Raw genomic sequence first — 19,908 nt, forward strand, 5'->3', positions numbered from 1 at the left:
CAGCGCTCATCTACATGCAGTATAAATACACAGCACAGCGCTCATCTACATGCAGTATAAATACACAGCACAGCGCTCATCTACATGCAGTATAAATACACAGCACAGTGCTCATCTACATGCAGTATAAATACACAGCACAGTCGCTCATTCTACATGCAGTATAAATACACAGCACAGCGCTCATCTACATGCAGTATAAATACACAGCACAGCGCTCATCTACATGCAGTATAAATACACAGCACAGCGCTCATCTACATGCAGTATAAATACACAGCACAGCGCTCATCTACATGCAGTATAAATACACAGCTCAGCGCTCATCTACATGCAGTATAAATACACAGCACAGCGCTCATCTACATGCAGTATAAATACACAGCCAGGCTCATCTACATGCAGTATAAATACACAGCACAGCGCTCATCTACATGCAGTATAAATACACAGCACAGCGCTCATCTACATGCAGTATAAATACACAGCACAGCGCTCATCTACATGCAGTATAAATACACAGCACAGCGCTCATCTACATGCAGTATAAATACACAGCCACAGTAACAGCGCTCATCTACATGCAGTATAAATACACAGCACAGCGCTCATCTACATGCAGTATAAATACACAGCACAGCGCTCATCTACATGCAGTATAAATACACAGCACAGCGCTCATCTACATGCAGTATAAATACACAGCACAGCGCTCATCTACATGCAGTATAAATACACAGCACAGCGCTCATCTACATGCAGTATAAATACACAGCACAGCGCTCATCTACATGCAGTATAAATACACAGCACAGCGCTCATCTACATGCAGTATAAATACACAGCACAGCGCTCATCTACATGCAGTATAAATACACAGCACAGCGCTCATCTACATGCAGTATAAATACACAGCACAGCGCTCATCTACATGCAGTATAAATACACAGCACAGCGCTCATCTACATGCAGTATAAATACACAGCACAGCGCTCATCTACATGCAGTATAAATACACAGCACAGCGCTCATCTACATGCAGTATAAATACACAGCACAGCGCTCATCTACATGCAGTATAAATACACAGCACAGCGCTCATCTACATGCAGTATAAATACACAGCACAGCGCTCATCTACATGCAGTATAAATACACAGCACAGCGCTCATCTACATGCAGTATAAATACACAGCACAGCGCTCATCTACATGCAGTATAAATACACAGCACAGCGCTCATCTACATGCAGTATAAAATACACAGCACAGCTGCTCATCTACATGCAGTATAAATACACAGCACAGCGCTCATCTACATGCAGTATAAATACACAGCACAGCTGCTTCATCTACATGCAGTATAAATACACAGCACAGCGCTCATCTACATGCAGTATAAATACACAGCACAGCGCTCATCTACATGCAGTATAAATACACAGCACAGCGCTCATCTACATGCAGTATAAATACACAGCACAGCGCTCATCTACATGCAGTATAAATACACAGCACAGCGCTCATCTACATGCAGTATAAATACACAGCACAGCGCTCATCTACATGCAGTATAAATACACAGCACAGCGCTCATCTACATGCAGTATAAATACACAGCACAGCGCTCATCTACATGCAGTATAAATACACAGCACAGCGCTCATCTACATGCAGTATAAATACACAGCACAGCGCTCATCTACATGCAGTATAAATACACAGCACAGCGCTCATCTACATGCAGTATAAATACACAGCACAGCGCTCATCTACATGCAGTATAAATACACAGCACAGCGCTCATCTACATGCAGTATAAATACACAGCACAGCGCTCATCTACATGCAGTTTAAATACACAGCACAGCGCTCATCTACATGCAGTATAAATACACAGCACAGCGCTCATCTACATGCAGTATAAATACACAGCACAGCGCTCATCTACATGCAGTATAAATACACAGCACAGCGCTCATCTACATGCAGTATAAATACACAGCACAGCGCTCATCTACATGCAGTATAAATACACAGCACAGCGCTCATCTACATGCAGTATAAATACACAGCACAGCGCTCATCTACATGCAGTATAAATACACAGCACAGCGCTCATCTACATGCAGTATAAATACACAGCACAGCGCTCATCTACATGCAGTATAAATACACAGCACAGCGCTCATCTACATGCAGTATAAATACACAGCACAGCGCTCATCTACATGCAGTATAAATACACAGCACAGCGCTCATCTACATGCAGTATAAATACACAGCACACTCATCTACATGCAGTATAAATACACAGCACTCATCTACATGCAGTATAAATACACAGCACAGCGCTCATCTACATGCAGTATAAATACACAGCACAGTGCTCATCTACATGCAGTATAAATACACAGCACAGCGCTCATCTACATGCAGTATAAATACACAGCACAGCGCTCATCTACATGCAGTATAAATACACAGCACAGTGCTCATCTACATGCAGTATAAATACACAGCACAGCGCTCATCTACATGCAGTATAAATACACAGCACAGTGCTCATCTACATGCAGTATAAATACACAGCACAGCGCTCATCTACATGCAGTATAAATACACAGCACAGCGCTCATCTACATGCAGTATAAATAAACAGCACAGTGCTCATCTACATGCAGTATAAATACACAGCACAGCGCTCATCTACATGCAGTATAAATACACAGCACAGTGCTCATCAACATGCAGTATAAATACACAGCACAGCGCTCATCTACATGCAGTATAAATACACAGCACAGCGCTCATCTACATGCAGTATAATACACAGCACAGCGCTCATCTACATGCAGTATAAATACACAGCACAGCGCTCATCTACATGCAGTATAAATACACAGCACAGCGCTCATCTACATGCAGTATAAATACACAGCACAGCGCTCATCTACATGCAGTATAAATACACAGCACAGCGCTCATCTACATGCAGTATAAATACACAGCACAGCGCTCATCTACATGCAGTATAAATACACAGCACAGCGCTCATCTACATGCAGTTTAAATACACAGCACAGCGCTCATCTACATGCAGTATAAATACACAGCACAGCGCTCATCTACATGAAGTATAAATAAACAGCACAACGCTCATCTACATGCAGTATAAATACACAGCACAGCGCTCATCTACATGCAGTATAAATACACAGCACAGCGCTCATCTACATGCAGTATAAATACACAGCACAGCGCTCATCTACATGCAGTATAAATACACAGCACAGTGCTCATCTACATGCAGTATAAATACACAGCACAGCGCTCATCTACATGCAGTATAAATACACAGCACAGCGCTCATCTACATGCAGTATAAATACACAGCACAGCGCTCATCTACATGCAGTATAAATACACAGCACAGCGCTCATCTACATGCAGTATAAATACACAGCACAGCGCTCATCTACATGCAGTATAAATACACAGCACAGCGCTCATCTACATGCAGTATAAATACACAGCACAGCGCTCATCTACATGCAGTATAAATACACAGCACAGCGCTCATCTACATGCAGTATAAATACACAGCACAGCGCTCATCTACATGCAGTATAAATACACAGCACAGCGCTCATCTACATGCAGTATAAATACACAGCACAGCGCTCATCTACATGCAGTATAAATACACAGCACAGCGCTCATCTACATGCAGTATAAATACACAGCACAGCGCTCATCTACATGCAGTATAAATACACAGCACTCATCTACATGCAGTATAAATACACAGCACTCATCTACATGCAGTATAAATACACAGCACAGCGCTCATCTACATGCAGTATAAATACACAGCACAGTGCTCATCTACATGCAGTATAAATACACAGCACAGTGCTCATCTACATGCAGTATAAATACACAGCACAGCGCTCATCTACATGCAGTATAAATACACAGCACAGCGCTCATCTACATGCAGTATAAATACACAGCACTCATCTACATGCAGTATAAATACACAGCACTCATCTACATGCAGTATAAATACACAGCACAGCGCTCATCTACATGCAGTATAAATAAACAGCACAGTGCTCATCTACATGCAGTATAAATACACAGCACAGTGCTCATCTACATGCAGTATAAATACACAGCACAGCGCTCATCTACATGCAGTATAAATACACAGCACAGCGCTCATCTACATGCAGTATAAATACACAGCACAGCGCTCATCTACATGCAGTATAAATACACAGCACAGCGCTCATCTACATGCAGTATAAATACACAGCACAGCGCTCATCTACATGCAGTATAAATACACAGCACAGCGCTCATCTACATGCAGTATAAATACACAGCACAGCGCTCATCTACATGCAGTATAAATACACAGCACCTCATCTACATGCAGTATAAATACACAGCACTCATCTACATGCAGTATAAATACACAGCACAGCGCTCATCTACATGCAGTATAAATACACAGCACAGTGCTCATCTACATGCAGTATAAATACACAGCACAGTGCTCATCTACATGCAGTATAAATACACAGCACAGCGCTCATCTACATGCAGTATAAATACACAGCACAGCGCTCATCTACATGCAGTATAAATACACAGCACTCATCTACATGCAGTATAAATACACAGCACTCATCTACATGCAGTATAAATACACAGCACAGCGCTCATCTACATGCAGTATAAATAAACAGCACAGTGCTCATCTACATGCAGTATAAATACACAGCACAGCGCTCATCTACATGCAGTATAAATACACAGCACAGCGCTCATCTACATGCAGTATAAATACACAGCACAGTGCTCATCTACATGCAGTATAAATACACAGCACAGCGCTCATCTACATGCAGTATAAATACACAGCACAGCGCTCATCTACATGCAGTATAAATAAACAGCACAGTGCTCATCTACATGCAGTATAAATACACAGCACAGCGCTCATCTACATGCAGTATAAATACACAGCACTCATCTACATGCAGTATAAATACACAGCACAGCGCTCATCTACATGCAGTATAAATACACAGCACAGTGCTCATCTACATGCAGTATAAATACACAGCACAGCGCACATCTACATGCAGTATAAATACACAGCACAGCACTCATCTACATGCAGTATAAATACACAGCACAGTGCTCATCTACATGCAGTATAAATACACAGCACAGCGCTCATCTACATGCAGTATAAATACACAGCACAGCGCTCATCTACATGCAGTATAAATACACAGCACAGCGCTCATCTACATGCAGTATAAATACATAGCACAGCGCTCATCTACATGCAGTATAAATACACAGCACAGCGCTCATCTACATGCAGTATAAATACACAGCACAGTGCTCATCTACATGCAGTATAAATACACAGCACAGCGCTCATCTACATGCAGTATAAATACACAGCACAGCGCTCATCTACATGCAGTATAAATACACAGCACAGCGCTCATCTACATGCAGTATAAATACACAGCACAGCGCTCATCTACATGCAGTATAAATACACAGCACAGCGCTCATCTACATGCAGTATAAATACACAGCACAGCGCTCATCTACATGCAGTATAAATACACAGCACAGGCGCTCATCTACATGCAGTATAAATAAACAGCACAGCGCTCATCTACATGCAGTATAAATAAACAGCACAGCGCTCATCTACATGCAGTATAAATACACAGCACAGCGCTCATCTACATGCAGTATAAATACACAGCACAGCGCTCATCTACATGCAGTATAAATACACAGCACAGCACTCATCTACATGCAGTATAAATACACAGCACAGCGCTCATCTACATGCAGAATAAATACACAGCACAGCGCTCATCTACATGCAGTATAAATACACAGCACAGCGCTCATCTACATGCAGTATAAATAAACAGCACAGCGCTCATCTACATGCAGTATAAATACACAGCACAGCGCTCATCTACATGCAGTATAAATACACAGCACAGTGCTCATCTACATGCAGTATAAATACAACAGCGCTCATCTACATGCAGTATAAATACACAGCACAGTGCTCATCTACATGCAGTATAAATACACAGCACAGCGCTCATCTACATGCAGTATAAATACACAGCACAGTGCTCATCTACATGCAGTATAAATACACAGCACAGCGCTCATCTACATGCAGTATAAATACACAGCACAGCGCTCATCTACATGCAGTATACATACACAGCACAGCGCTCATCTACATGCAGTATAAATACACAGCACAGCGCTCATCTACATGCAGTATAAATACACAGCACAGCGCTCATCTACATGCAGTATAAATACACAGCACAGCGCTCATCTACATGCAGTATAAATACACAGCACAGCGCTCATCTACATGCAGTATAAATACACAGCACAGCGCTCATCTACATGCAGTATAAATACACAGCACAGCGCTCATCTACATGCAGTATAAATACACAGCACAGCGCTCATCTACATGCAGTATAAATACACAGCACAGCGCTCATCTACATGCAGTATAAATACACAGCGCTCATCTACATGCAGTATAAATACACAGCACAGCGCTCATCTACATGCAGTATAAATAAACAGCACAGCGCTCATCTACATGCAGTATAAATACACAGCACAGCGCTCATCTACATGCAGTATAAATACACAGCACAGCGCTCATCTACATGCAGTATAAATACACAGCACAGCGCTCATCTACATGCAGTATAAATACACAGCACAGCGCTCATCTACATGCAGTATAAATACACAGCACAGCGCTCATCTACATGCAGTATAAATACACAGCACAGCGCTCATCTACATGCAGTATAAATACACAGCACAGCGCTCATCTACATGCAGTATAAATACACAGCACAGTGCTCATCTACATGCAGTATAAATACACAGCACAGCGCTCATCTACATGCAGTATAAATACACAGCACAGTGCTCATCTACATGCAGTATAAATACACAGCACAGCGCTCATCTACATGCAGTATAAATACACAGCACAGCGCTCATCTACATGCAGTATAAATACACAGCACAGCGCTCATCTACATGCAGTATAAATACACAGCACAGCGCTCATCTACATGCAGTATAAATACACAGCACAGCGCTCATCTACATGCAGTATAAATACACAGCACAGCGCTCATCTACATGCAGTATAAATACACAGCACAGCGCTCATCTACATGCAGTATAAATACACAGCACAGTGCTCATCTACATGCAGTATAAATACACAGCACAGCGCTCATCTACATGCAGTATAAATACACAGCACAGCGCTCATCTACATGCAGTATAAATACACAGCACAGTGCTCATCTACATGCAGTATAAATACACAGCACAGCGCTCATCTACATGCAGTATAAATACACAGCACAGCGCTCATCTACATGCAGTATAAATACACAGCACAGTGCTCATCTACATGCAGTATAAATACACAGCGCTCATCTACATGCAGTATAAATACACAGCACAGCGCTCATCTACATGCAGTATAAATACACAGCACAGCGCTCATCTACATGCAGTATAAATACACAGCGCTCATCTACATGCAGTATAAATACACAGCTCAGCGCTCATCTACATGCAGTATAAATACACAGCACAGCGCTCATCTACATGCAGTATAAATACACAGCACAGTGCTCATCTACATGCAGTATAAATACACAGCACAGTGCTCATCTACATGCAGTATAAATACACAGCACAGCGCTCGTCTACATGCAGTATAAATACACAGCACAGCGCTCATCTACATGCAGTATAAATACACAGCACAGCGCTCATCTACATGCAGTATAAATACACAGCACAGCGCTCATCTACATGCAGTATAAATACACAGCACAGCGCTCATCTACATGCAGTATAATAAATACACAGCACAGCGCTCATCTACATGCAGTATAAATACACAGCACAGCGCTCATCTACATGCAGTATAAATACACAGCACAGCGCTCATCTACATGCAGTATAAATACACAGCACAGTGCTCATCTACATGCAGTATAAATACACAGCACAGCGCTCATCTACATGCAGTATAAATACACAGCACAGCGCTCATCTACATGCAGTATAAATACACAGCACAGCGCTCATCTACATGCAGTATAAATACACAGCACAGCGCTCATCTACATGCAGTATAAATACACAGCACAGCGCTCATCTACATGCAGTATAAATACACAGCACAGCGCTCATCTACATGCAGTATAAATACACAGCACAGCGCTCATCTACATGCAGTATAAATACACAGCACAGCGCTCATCTACATGCAGTATAAATACACAGCACAGTGCTCATCTACATGCAGTATAAATACACAGCGCTCATCTACATGCAGTATAAATACACAGCACAGCGCTCATCTACATGCAGTATAAATACACAGCACAGCGCTCATCTACATGCAGTATAAATACACAGCGCTCATCTACATGCAGTATAAATACACAGCACAGCGCTCATCTACATGCAGTATAAATACACAGCACAGCGCTCATCTACATGCAGTATAAATACACAGCACAGCGCTCATCTACATGCAGTATAAATACACAGCACAGCGCTCATCTACATGCAGTATAAATACACAGCACAGTGCTCATCTACATGCAGTATAAATACACAGCGCTCATCTACATGCAGTATAAATACACAGCACAGCGCTCATCTACATGCAGTATAAATACACAGCACAGCGCTCATCTACATGCAGTATAAATACACAGCGCTCATCTACATGCAGTATAAATACACAGCACAGCGCTCATCTACATGCAGTATAAATACACAGCACAGCGCTCATCTACATGCAGTATAAATACACAGCACAGCGCTCATCTACATGCAGTATAAATACACAGCACAGCGCTCATCTACATGCAGTATAAATACACAGCACAGCGCTCATCTACATGCAGTATAAATACACAGCACAGCGCTCATCTACATGCAGTATAAATACACAGCACAGTGCTCATCTACATGCAGTATAAATACACAGCACAGTGCTCATCTACATGCAGTATAAATACACAGCACAGCGCTCGTCTACATGCAGTATAAATACACAGCACAGCGCTCATCTACATGCAGTATAAATACACAGCACAGTGCTCATCTACATGCAGTATAATAAATACACAGCACAGCGCTCATCTACATGCAGTATAAATACACAGCACAGCGCTCATCTACATGCAGTATAAATACACAGCACAGCGCTCATCTACATGCAGTATAAATACACAGCACAGCGCTCATCTACATGCAGTATAAATACACAGCACAGCGCTCATCTACATGCAGTATAAATACACAGCACAGCGCTCATCTACATGCAGTATAAATACACAGCACAGCGCTCATCTACATGCAGTATAAATACACAGCACAGCGCTCATCTACATGCAGTATAAATACACAGCACAGCGCTCATCTACATGCAGTATAAATACACAGCACAGCGCTCATCTACATGCAGTATAAATACACAGCACAGCGCTCATCTACATGCAGTATAAATACACAGCACAGCGCTCATCTACATGCAGTATAAATACACAGCACAGCGCTCATCTACATGCAGTATAAATACACAGCACAGCGCTCATCTACATGCAGTATAAATACACAGCACAGCGCTCATCTACATGCAGTATAAATACACAGCACAGCGCTCATCTACATGCAGTATAAATACACAGCACAGCGCTCATCTACATGCAGTATAAATACACAGCACAGCGCTCATCTACATGCAGTATAAATACACAGCACAGCGCTCATCTACATGCAGTATAAATACACAGCACAGCGCTCATCTACATGCAGTATAAATACACAGCACAGCGCTCATCTGCATGCAGTATAAATACACAGCACAGCGCTCATCTGCATGCAGTATAAATACACAGCACAGCGCTCATCTACATGCAGTATAAATACACAGCACAGCGCTCATCTACATGCAGTATAAATACACAGCACACCGCTCATCTACATGCAGTATAAATACACAGCACACCGCTCATCTACATGCAGTATAAATACACAGCACAGCGCTCATCTACATGCAGTATAAATACACAGCACAGCGCTCATCTACATGCAGTATAAATACACAGCACAGCGCTCATCTACATGCAGTATAAATACACAGCACAGCGCTCATCTACATGCAGTATAAATACACAGCACAGCGCTCATCTACATGCAGTATAAATACACAGCACAGCGCTCATCTACATGCAGTATAAATACACAGCACAGCGCTCATCTACATGCAGTATAAATACACAGCGCTCATCTACATGCAGTATAAATACACAGCACAGCGCTCATCTACATGCAGTATAAATACACAGCACAGCGCTCATCTACATGCAGTATAAATACACAGCGTTCATCTACATGCAGTATAAATACACAGCACAGCGCTCATCTACATGCAGTATAAATACACAGCACAGCGCTCATCTACATGCAGTATAAATACACAGCACAGCGCTCATCTACATGCAGTATAAATACACAGCACAGCGCTCATCTACATGCAGTATAAATACACAGCACAGCGCTCATCTACATGCAGTATAAATACACAGCGCTCATCTACATGCAGTATAAATACACAGCGCTCATCTACATGCAGTATAAATACACAGCACAGCGCTCATCTACATGCAGTATAAATACACAGCACAGCGCTCATCTACATGCAGTATAAATACACAGCACAGCGCTCATCTACATGCAGTATAAATACACAGCACAGCGCTCATCTACATGCAGTATAAATACACAGCACAGCGCTCATCTACATGCAGTATAAATACACAGCACAGCGCTCATCTACATGCAGTATAAATACACAGCACAGCGCTCATCTACATGCAGTATAAATACACAGCACAGCGCTCATCTACATGCAGTATAAATACACAGCACAGCGCTCATCTACATGCAGTATAAATACACAGCACAGCGCTCATCTACATGCAGTATAAATACACAGCGCTCATCTACATGCAGTATAAATACACAGCGCTCATCTACATGCAGTATAAATACACAGCGCTCATCTACATGCAGTATAAATACACAGCGCTCATCTACATGCAGTATAAATACACAGCACAGCGCTCATCTACATGCAGTATAAATACACAGCACAGCGCTCATCTACATGCAGTATAAATACACAGCACAGCGCTCATCTACATGCAGTATAAATACACAGCACAGCGCTCATCTACATGCAGTATAAATACACAGCACAGCGCTCATCTACATGCAGTATAAATACACAGCACAGCGCTCATCTACATGCACTGTCCTCCATCCTGATATGTGTTCGGTACATTCAGTATAAAATGAGCAACACATTCCTGTGTATGGCTGTACATTGCTGTATATGGCTATATGTGGCTGTATATGACTGACTGTATATGGCTGTATATTGCTGTGTATGGATATATGTGGCTGTATATGACTGACTGCATATGGCTGTATACTTCTGTACATTGCTGTATATGGCTGTATTTTGCTGTATATTGCTGTATATGGCTGTATATTGCTGTATATGACTGTATACAGCTGTATATGGATGTTTCTGCAGCTGTATATGGCTGTATATGACTGTATATGGCTGTATATGACTGTATATTGCTATATGTGGCTGTATATGACTGTATATGACTGTATATGGCTGTACATTGCTGTATATGGCTGTATATGACTGGCTGTATATTGCTGTACATTGCTGTATATTGCTGTATATGGCTGTATATGGCTGGACATTGCTGTATATTGCTGTATATTGCTGTATATGGCTGTATATTGCTGTATATGGCTGTATATTGCTGTATAAGACTGTATATGGCTGTATATGGATGTTTCTGCAGCTGTATATGGCTGTATATGACTGTATATGGCTGTATGTTGCTATATGTGGCTGTATATGACTGTATATGGCTGTTTCTGCAGCTGTATATGGTTGTATATTATTGTATATGGCTGTATATTGCTGTATGTGTCTGTATATTGTTGTATATGGCTGTATATTGCTGTATGTGACTGTATATGGCTGTATATGGTTATGGCTGTTTCTGCAGCTGTATATTGCTGTATATGGCGGTATATTGCTGAGGACTCTTGTGGCTTGCAGGTCATTTCCCTGTGCCCCGATCCCCGTCTCCTGGAGAGTCTCCGGGAATGTAACAAGTTGCTGGAATTGGTGCAGAAAGGACTCAGTGAATATCTGGAGACCAAAAGAGGATCTTTCCCCCGGTGAGCAGCCCCATATATCTCCATATACGCACAGCGCAGCTTCTATAGGCCGCTCTCAGGATTAGGGTAACTATAAATATCTCTGTCTTATCAGGTTTTACTTTCTGTCGGACGATGAACTCCTGGAGATTCTGTCCCAGACAAAGGACCCCACTGCCGTGCAGCCGCATCTGCGCAAGTGTTTTGAGAATGTTGCGCGGGTGAGATTGTGGATCCCTCTGTTTACACTATTTAAACACCTAGGTCCACGTGTAGACCTATACATACATCCCAGTGTATGTGGAATATATGCATGTGAGCCAAAACGCATGTGTGTGTATATTTGTGGGTATGGTATCTCAGACTTGTCCCACTTACACCTGAGCAAGTGCATATAGATTTTTTTTTTTTTATGCAAAGATTTTTTAGCTAACTTTCCCTTCTACTCATTAAGTTTGATGTCTCTGGACTCTGTCAGCCTACCTAGTGTCCTTTTTATAGTCCTAAACCGTATACTATAATCATGATGCACTCAGGGGGGGTTTATAGAAATCAGGAATTATGTCCTCACTTCCTGATCTATAGTGCACATGTCACACTGCGGGAGCTGCTATTTGATTGGCTGATCCAATACTCAGCAGCCAGTCAACTCACTAGGAACTAATGACATCACTGCAGCATGAGACGCTTGGCTGGTCATTGGTCCAGACTGTCACCTCATCGAAGCCCATGTATAACGCACGTCGATCACTAACTGACCAGATGCTAATCACTATTTCTGCCATTGTTGACCAGTTTGGAAATCTCCCATCACTTATTTTGCAGTGGAAATGGCCACGTCTCGGGGTCTGGCTTCTCTTTTAGTTCTGTAGATTTTTATCTGGATGAATCTAGACGTGAGATTTCCTTTAGTGTCACCATAAACTTTTTTTAATTTAGCAATATTAAAGTACTTATGTGCGCCTACTTCTGTCCAGCTGTTGTTCCAGCCAGATCTACAGATCACTCACATGTACTCAGCAGAGGGGGAAGAGGTGCAGATGTCCACACCCATCTACCCTACGGGCAACGTGGAGGACTGGCTACTGGTGGTGGAGAAGGTTATGAAGGCCAGTGTACGGGATTACATAGAGCAGTCTATTAAGGCTTACCCCGATGTAAGACTCCTACTAGCTTCTGCCATCCCTTGCCACCCTGCTATGTTCACATCACCCTCAGCTTATATTTGGCTTCTTGTTTCCAGACTCCTCGTTCGGAGTGGGTGACCAACTGGCCAGGCCAAGTCGTCATAGCCGGATGCCAGACTTTTTGGACAAAGGAAGTGTCCGAGGCGTTGGAGGCTGGAAATTTGTCCACCAAGCTCTTTCCACAACTAGAAGCTCAGGTCAGGATTTTGCTTAATACTCCCGAGCCGTCCAGTCGCCCAACCCTCGAATCTCCTGTTACAAATTGATTTTGCTGTAGAATGTCCTCTGTAAATGAGTCTCTGTCTTGGCAGCTGAGCGACCTCGTGGCTTTGGTGCGGGGGAAGTTATCTCGGATGCAGCGCTCCATCCTGTCCGCTCTCATCGTGATTGAGGTCCATGCAAAAGATGTCGCCGCTCGTCTGATTGAGGAAAACGTGAACAGCGTCAATGATTTCGAGTGGATCTCCCAGCTCCGGTATGAAAATAAATTTGAAAGCACTAGTATTTTAATTTTTTTGCATGATATTTTTTTTGGTCATTATTCCCATGATGGAAACTTTAATCAGAGGGTTAATTTTTCTTCAAGGAGTTAAATATTCCAGAGCACATTGTTGTGCTATAATGAGGACAGCAGCACACCTGTAATAAAGTCATGGCCCCCAGATATGTACTTTGCAGGTCTCGTTATACAGTTTTACCATGGGTGGCCAATGGTTTATGGTTCTCTTGCTCATTGTCAGGTATTACTGGAGCCGGGATGATCTCTATGTGAGAGCCGTCAATGCTGAGTTCCTGTATGGCTATGAGTACCTGGGGAATACCGGACGCTTAGTCATAACTCCACTCACTGACCGGTACGTCTGCTGCTTTATAATGACCATTATAATCATTAGGGTGTAGAAAGACCTAGCAGTATCCTTGCTATGATTGTAGGTGCTACCTGACACTAACAGGAGCCCTCCACCTAAAGTTTGGTGGAGCTCCTGCAGGCCCAGCTGGAACGGGGAAGACGGAGACCACTAAGGATCTCGGGAAAGCTCTGGCAATCCAAACTGTCGTGTTCAACTGCTCTGACCAGCTGGACTTTATGGCCATGGGCAAGTTCTTCAAAGGCTTGGCCAGGTGTGTGATTATCAATGGTGCCTCCATACTGGTTATTTTCACCTCTGGGATGTGGCTTATACCTGCTGACTGTGATTCTCTGTGTTCACAAATAGCTCCGGGGCCTGGGCTTGTTTTGATGAGTTCAATCGTATTGACATTGAGGTGCTTTCCGTCGTAGCCCAGCAGATCACCACCATCCAGAAGGCTCAACAGCAGAGAGTGAGCACACCGTGCTCCCTGTCCTCTATTGTGGCCGTGGTTCCTTCATTCCGCTGCCTTTAGTGTATTTTCTCTCCTTCTCTTGCTGTTCTTATCAGCTTTCTGATGTTTCTTCCTGAATTCTGATTCCTTCCTTCCATCCTCTCTTCCTGACTTCTGCCTGCTCCCATCTATCCTTTCTACCCTTCCATCCTCCCTTACTTCTCCCTGTTCCCATCTATGCCTTCTATCCTTCCATCCTCTCTTCCTTACTTCTCCCTGTTCCTATCTATGCTTTCTATACTTCCATCCTCTCTTCCTGACTTCTCTCTGTTCCTATCTATGCCTTCTATCCTTCCATCCTCCCTTACTTCTCCCTGTTCCCAACTATGCCTTTTATCCTTCCATCCTCTCTTCCTGACTTCTCCCTGTTCCTATCTATGCCTTCTATCCTTCCATCCTCTCTTCCTGTCTTCTCCCTGCTCCCATCTATCCCTTCCTTCCATCCTCTCTTCCTGACTTCTCCCTGTTCCCATCGATGCCTTCTATCCTTCCATCCTCTCTTCCTGTCTTCTCCCTGCTCCCATCTATCCCTTCCTTCCATCCTCTCTTCCTGACTTCTCCCCGTTCCCATCGATGCCTTCTATCCTTCCATCCTCTCTTCCTGTCTTCTCCCTGCTCCCATCTATCCCTTCCATCCATCCTCTCTTCCTGACTTCTCCCTGTTCCCATCGATGCCTTCTATCCTTCCATCCTCTCTTCCTGTCTTCTCCCTGCTCCCATCTATCCCTTCCATCCATCCTCTCTTCCTGACTTCTCCCTGTTCCCATCGATGCCTTCTATCCTTCCATCCTCTCTTCCTGTCTTCTCCCTGCTCCCATCTATCCCTTCCATCCATCCTCTCTTCCTGACTTCTCCCTGTTCCCATCGATGCCTTCTATCCTTCCATCCTCTCTTCCTGACTTCTCCCTGTTCCCATCTATCCTTTCCTTCCATCCTCTCTTCCTGTCTTCTCCCTGCTCCCATCTATCCTTTCCTTCCATCCTCTCTTCCTGACTTCTCCCTGCTCCCATCTATGCCTTCTATCCTTCCATCCTCTCTTCCTTACTTCTCTCTGCCCCCATCTATGCCTTCTATCCATCCACCCATCCCCTCTTCCTGACTTCTCCCTGTTCCCATCGATGCCTTCTATCCTTCCATCCTCTCTTCCTGTCTTCTTCCTATTCCCATCTATGCCTTCTATCCTTCCATCCTCTCTTCCTGACTTCTCCCTGTTCCCATCTATGCCTTCTATCCTTCCATCCTCTCTTCCTGACTTCTCCCTGTTCCCATCTATGCCTTCTATCCTTCCATCCTCTCTTCCTTACTTCTCCCTGTTCCCATCGATGCCTTCTATCCATCCATCCTCTCCTCCTTACTTCTCTCTGCTCCCATCTATGCCTTCTATCCTTCCATCCTCTCTTCCTGTCTTCTCCCTGTCCCCATCTATGCCTTCTATCCTTTCTTCCTCTCTTCCTGTCTTCTCCCTGTTCCCATCTATGCCTTCTATCCTTCCATCCTCTCTTCCTTACTTCTCCCTGTTCCCATCTATGCCTTCTATCCTTCCATCCTCTATTCCTGTCTTCTCCCTATTCCCATCTATGCCTTTTATCCTTCCATCCTCTCTTCCTGTCTGTCTTCTCCCTGCTCCCATCTATTCCTTCCATCCTCTCCTCCTTACTTCTCCCTGCTCCCATCTATGCCTTCTATCCTTCCATCCTCTCCTCCTCACTTCTGCTTGTTCCCATCTATTCCTTCTATCCTTCCATCCTCTCTTCTTGACTTCTCCCTGTTCCCATCTATGCCTTCTATCCTTCCATCCTCTCTTCCTCACTTCTGCTTGTTCCCATCTATTCCTTCTATCCTTCCATCCTCTCTTCCTGTCTTCTCTCTGTTCCCATCTGTGCCTTCTATCCTTCCATCCTCTCTTCCTGTCTTCTCCCTGTTTCCATCTGTGCCTTCTATCCTTCCATCCTCTCTTCCTGTCTTCTCCCTGTTTCCATCTATGCCTTCTATCCTTCCATCCTCTCTTCCTGTCTTCTCCCTGTTCCCATCTATGCCTTCTATCCTTCCATCCTCTCTTCCTGTCTTCTCCCTGTTCCCATCTATGCCTTCTATCCTTCCATCCTCTCTTCCTGTCTTCTCCCTGTTCCCATCTATGCCTTCTATCCTTCCATCCTCTCTTCCTGTCTTCTCCCTGTTCACATCTATGCCTTCTATCCTTCCATCCTCTCTTCCTGTCTTCTCCCTGTTCCCATCTATGCCTTCTATCCTTCCATCCTCTCTTCCTGTCTTCTCCCTGTTCCCATCTATGCCTTCTATCCTTCCATCCTCTCTTCCTGTCTTCTCCCTGTTCCCATCTATGCCTTCTATCCTTCCATCCTCTCTTCCTGTCTTCTCCCTGTTCCCATCGATGCCTTCTATCCTTCCATCCTCTCTTCCTTACTTCTCCCCGTTCCCATCTATGCCTTCTATCCTTCCATCCTCTCTTCCTTACTTCTCCCTGTTCCCATCTATCCCTTCCTTCCATCCTCTCTTCCTGATTCCACCTCACTCCATTCTATTCCTTCCTTTCATTCTATTCCTTTTGTAATTCCTTCCTTTTTCTTTCCATTTCTATTTCTCCCTCTTAATGCTTTCCATTCATGTATTTTCCTTTTCTATTCTTTCTCTCTTTATCTGTGTTGTATTCCCCATCTCTCTCTTCCCATACCTTTGATCATTGCTCCTTCAGTAACCTTCCTTCCAGCATAGAGGTCTATAGGTCTCTTTCCTCTATATTAGCCTCCTCTGTTCTCCCGATTCTCAGTTCCTCCATGTTGTGTCTCTGTCCAGGTGGATCGGTTCATGTTTGAAGGAATGGAGATCCCGCTAGTGTCTACTTGCGCAGTCTTTATTACCATGAACCCGGGATATGCCGGCCGCACAGAGCTACCCGATAACCTGAAGGTGAGAGCGGCTATATGGAGTATATATAGGGGAGCTGCGTATGGATAGTGATACAGTACCAGCAGCAGCTAATATTACTGTGTAATATAAAGAACAGATTACTTTATATACGTCGTTGTCAGCACCAGAAAAATAATCATTTACAGTGTTATCATCAGTTTTGAAAATGTAATGATGAGAGCAGGAGCATTACTGATGTGGTGTATGAGGGATATCATGCTGGGGGTATTGCCTATAATCTATAGGAGGCGGTGGCCATAAGCATTATAACATTACACATACTCTGCCGGTGTTCTACATCCGCCTGAGGATACAGGGTGGTACTGTACAGCAGTTTCTGCGCTTTGTGATGTACAGCAGAAAGTTCCCAGTAATAATGAAGAGAAAATGACTAGACACCATCTATCTGGTGCAGACTGCAGGTATTAGCATTATTGTGTACCTGTACCTCACACCTCTTCTCCTTCCTCAGGCCCTCTTCCGTCCAGTAGCAATGATGGTCCCGGATTACGCGATGATCGCTGAGATATCACTCTATTCCTTTGGCTTTAACAATGCTAAAATCCTGGCAAAGAAAATTACTACAACTTTCAAACTATCGTCTGAGCAGCTCAGCTCCCAGGTGACTGTAACTGCCCCATGTACTGCCCCCTGTAACTGCCCCATTTACTGCCCTCTGTAACTGCCCCATGTACTGCTCTCTGTAACTGCCCCATGTACTGCTCTCTGTAACTGCCCCATGTACAGCCCTCTGTAACTGCCCCATTTACTGCCCTCTGTAACTGCCCCATTTACTGCCCTCTGTAACTGCCCCATTTACTGCCCTCTGTAACTGCCCCATGTACTGCCCTCTGTAACTGCCCCATGTACTGCTCTCTGTAACTGCCCCATGTACTGCCCTCTGTAACTGCCCCATGTACTGCTCTCTGTAACTGCCCCATGTACAGCCCTCTGTAACTGCCCCATGTACTGCCCTCTGTAACTGCCCCATGTACTGCTCTCTGTAACTGCCCATGTACTGCTCTCTGTAACTGCCCCATGTACTGCTCTCTGTAACTGCCCCATGTACTGTCCTCTGTAACTGCCCCATGTACAGCCCTCTGTAACTGCCCCATTTACTGCCCTCTGTAACTGCCCCATGTACTGCTCTCTGTAACTGCCCCATGTACTGCTCTCTGTAACTGCCCCATGTTCTGCCCTCTGTAACTGCCCAATGTACTGCTCTCTGTAACTGCCCCATGTACTGCCCTCTGTAACTGCCCCATGTACTGCTCTCTGTAACTGCCCAATGTACTGCTCTCTGTAACTGCCCCATGTACTGCTCTCTGTAACTGCCCCATGTTCTGCCCTCTGTAACTGCCCCATGTACTGCTCTCTGTAACTGCCCCATGTTCTGCCCTCTGTAACTGCCCCATGTACTGTCCTCTGTAACTGCCCCATGTACTGTCCTCTGTAACTGCCCCATGTACTGCCCTCTGTAACTGCCCCATGTACTGTCCTCTGTAACTGCCCCATGTACTGCCCTCTGTAACTGCCCCATGTACTGCCCTCTGTAACTGCCCCATGTACTGCTCTCTGTAACTGCCCCATGTACTGTCCTCTGTAACTGCCCCATGTACTGCCCTCTGTAACTGCCCCATGTACTGCTCTCTGTACTACTCCCTGCACTGCCCTCTGTACTGCGCTCTGTACCGATCTCTGTACTGTGCTCTGTACTACTCTCTGTACTGTGCTCTGTACTACTCCCTGTACTGTGCTCTGTACTACTCCCTGTACTGCGCTCTGTACCGATCTCTGCACTGCCCTCTGTACTGTCCTCTGTACCGATCTCTGCACTGCCCTCTGTACTGCGCTCTGCACTGCCCTCTGTACTGCGCTCTGTACCGATCTCTGCACTGCCCTCTGTACTGTCCTCTGTACCGATCTCTGCACTGCCCTCTGTACTGCGCTCTGTACCGATCTCTGCACTGCCCTCTGTACTGCGCTCTGTACCGATCTCTGCACTGCCCTCTGTACCGATCTCTGCACTGCCCTCTGTA

General features: G+C 44.3%; 1 protein-coding gene across 3 annotated transcripts in view; it reads left to right on the forward strand.

Annotated features, from left to right (window-relative positions):
- DNAH1 (dynein axonemal heavy chain 1) overlaps positions 1-19,908 on the forward strand; it is a 240,603-nt gene that overhangs the window by 41,695 nt on the left and 179,000 nt on the right. For all 3 annotated transcript variants that reach the window (XM_063941354.1, XM_063941356.1, XM_063941355.1), the window contains exons 23-32: positions 12,292-12,413; positions 12,508-12,613; positions 13,370-13,549; positions 13,636-13,776; positions 13,891-14,054; positions 14,320-14,433; positions 14,513-14,701; positions 14,797-14,902; positions 17,756-17,869; positions 18,342-18,491. In XM_063941354.1, the coding sequence (XP_063797424.1) occupies positions 12,292-12,413; positions 12,508-12,613; positions 13,370-13,549; positions 13,636-13,776; positions 13,891-14,054; positions 14,320-14,433; positions 14,513-14,701; positions 14,797-14,902; positions 17,756-17,869; positions 18,342-18,491 (1,386 nt within the window). The remainder of the gene's footprint in view (positions 1-12,291; positions 12,414-12,507; positions 12,614-13,369; positions 13,550-13,635; positions 13,777-13,890; positions 14,055-14,319; positions 14,434-14,512; positions 14,702-14,796; positions 14,903-17,755; positions 17,870-18,341; positions 18,492-19,908) is intronic.

This window comes from Pseudophryne corroboree, chromosome 9, assembly GCF_028390025.1.
Source record: "Pseudophryne corroboree isolate aPseCor3 chromosome 9, aPseCor3.hap2, whole genome shotgun sequence".
Taxonomy (NCBI): domain Eukaryota; kingdom Metazoa; phylum Chordata; class Amphibia; order Anura; family Myobatrachidae; genus Pseudophryne; species Pseudophryne corroboree.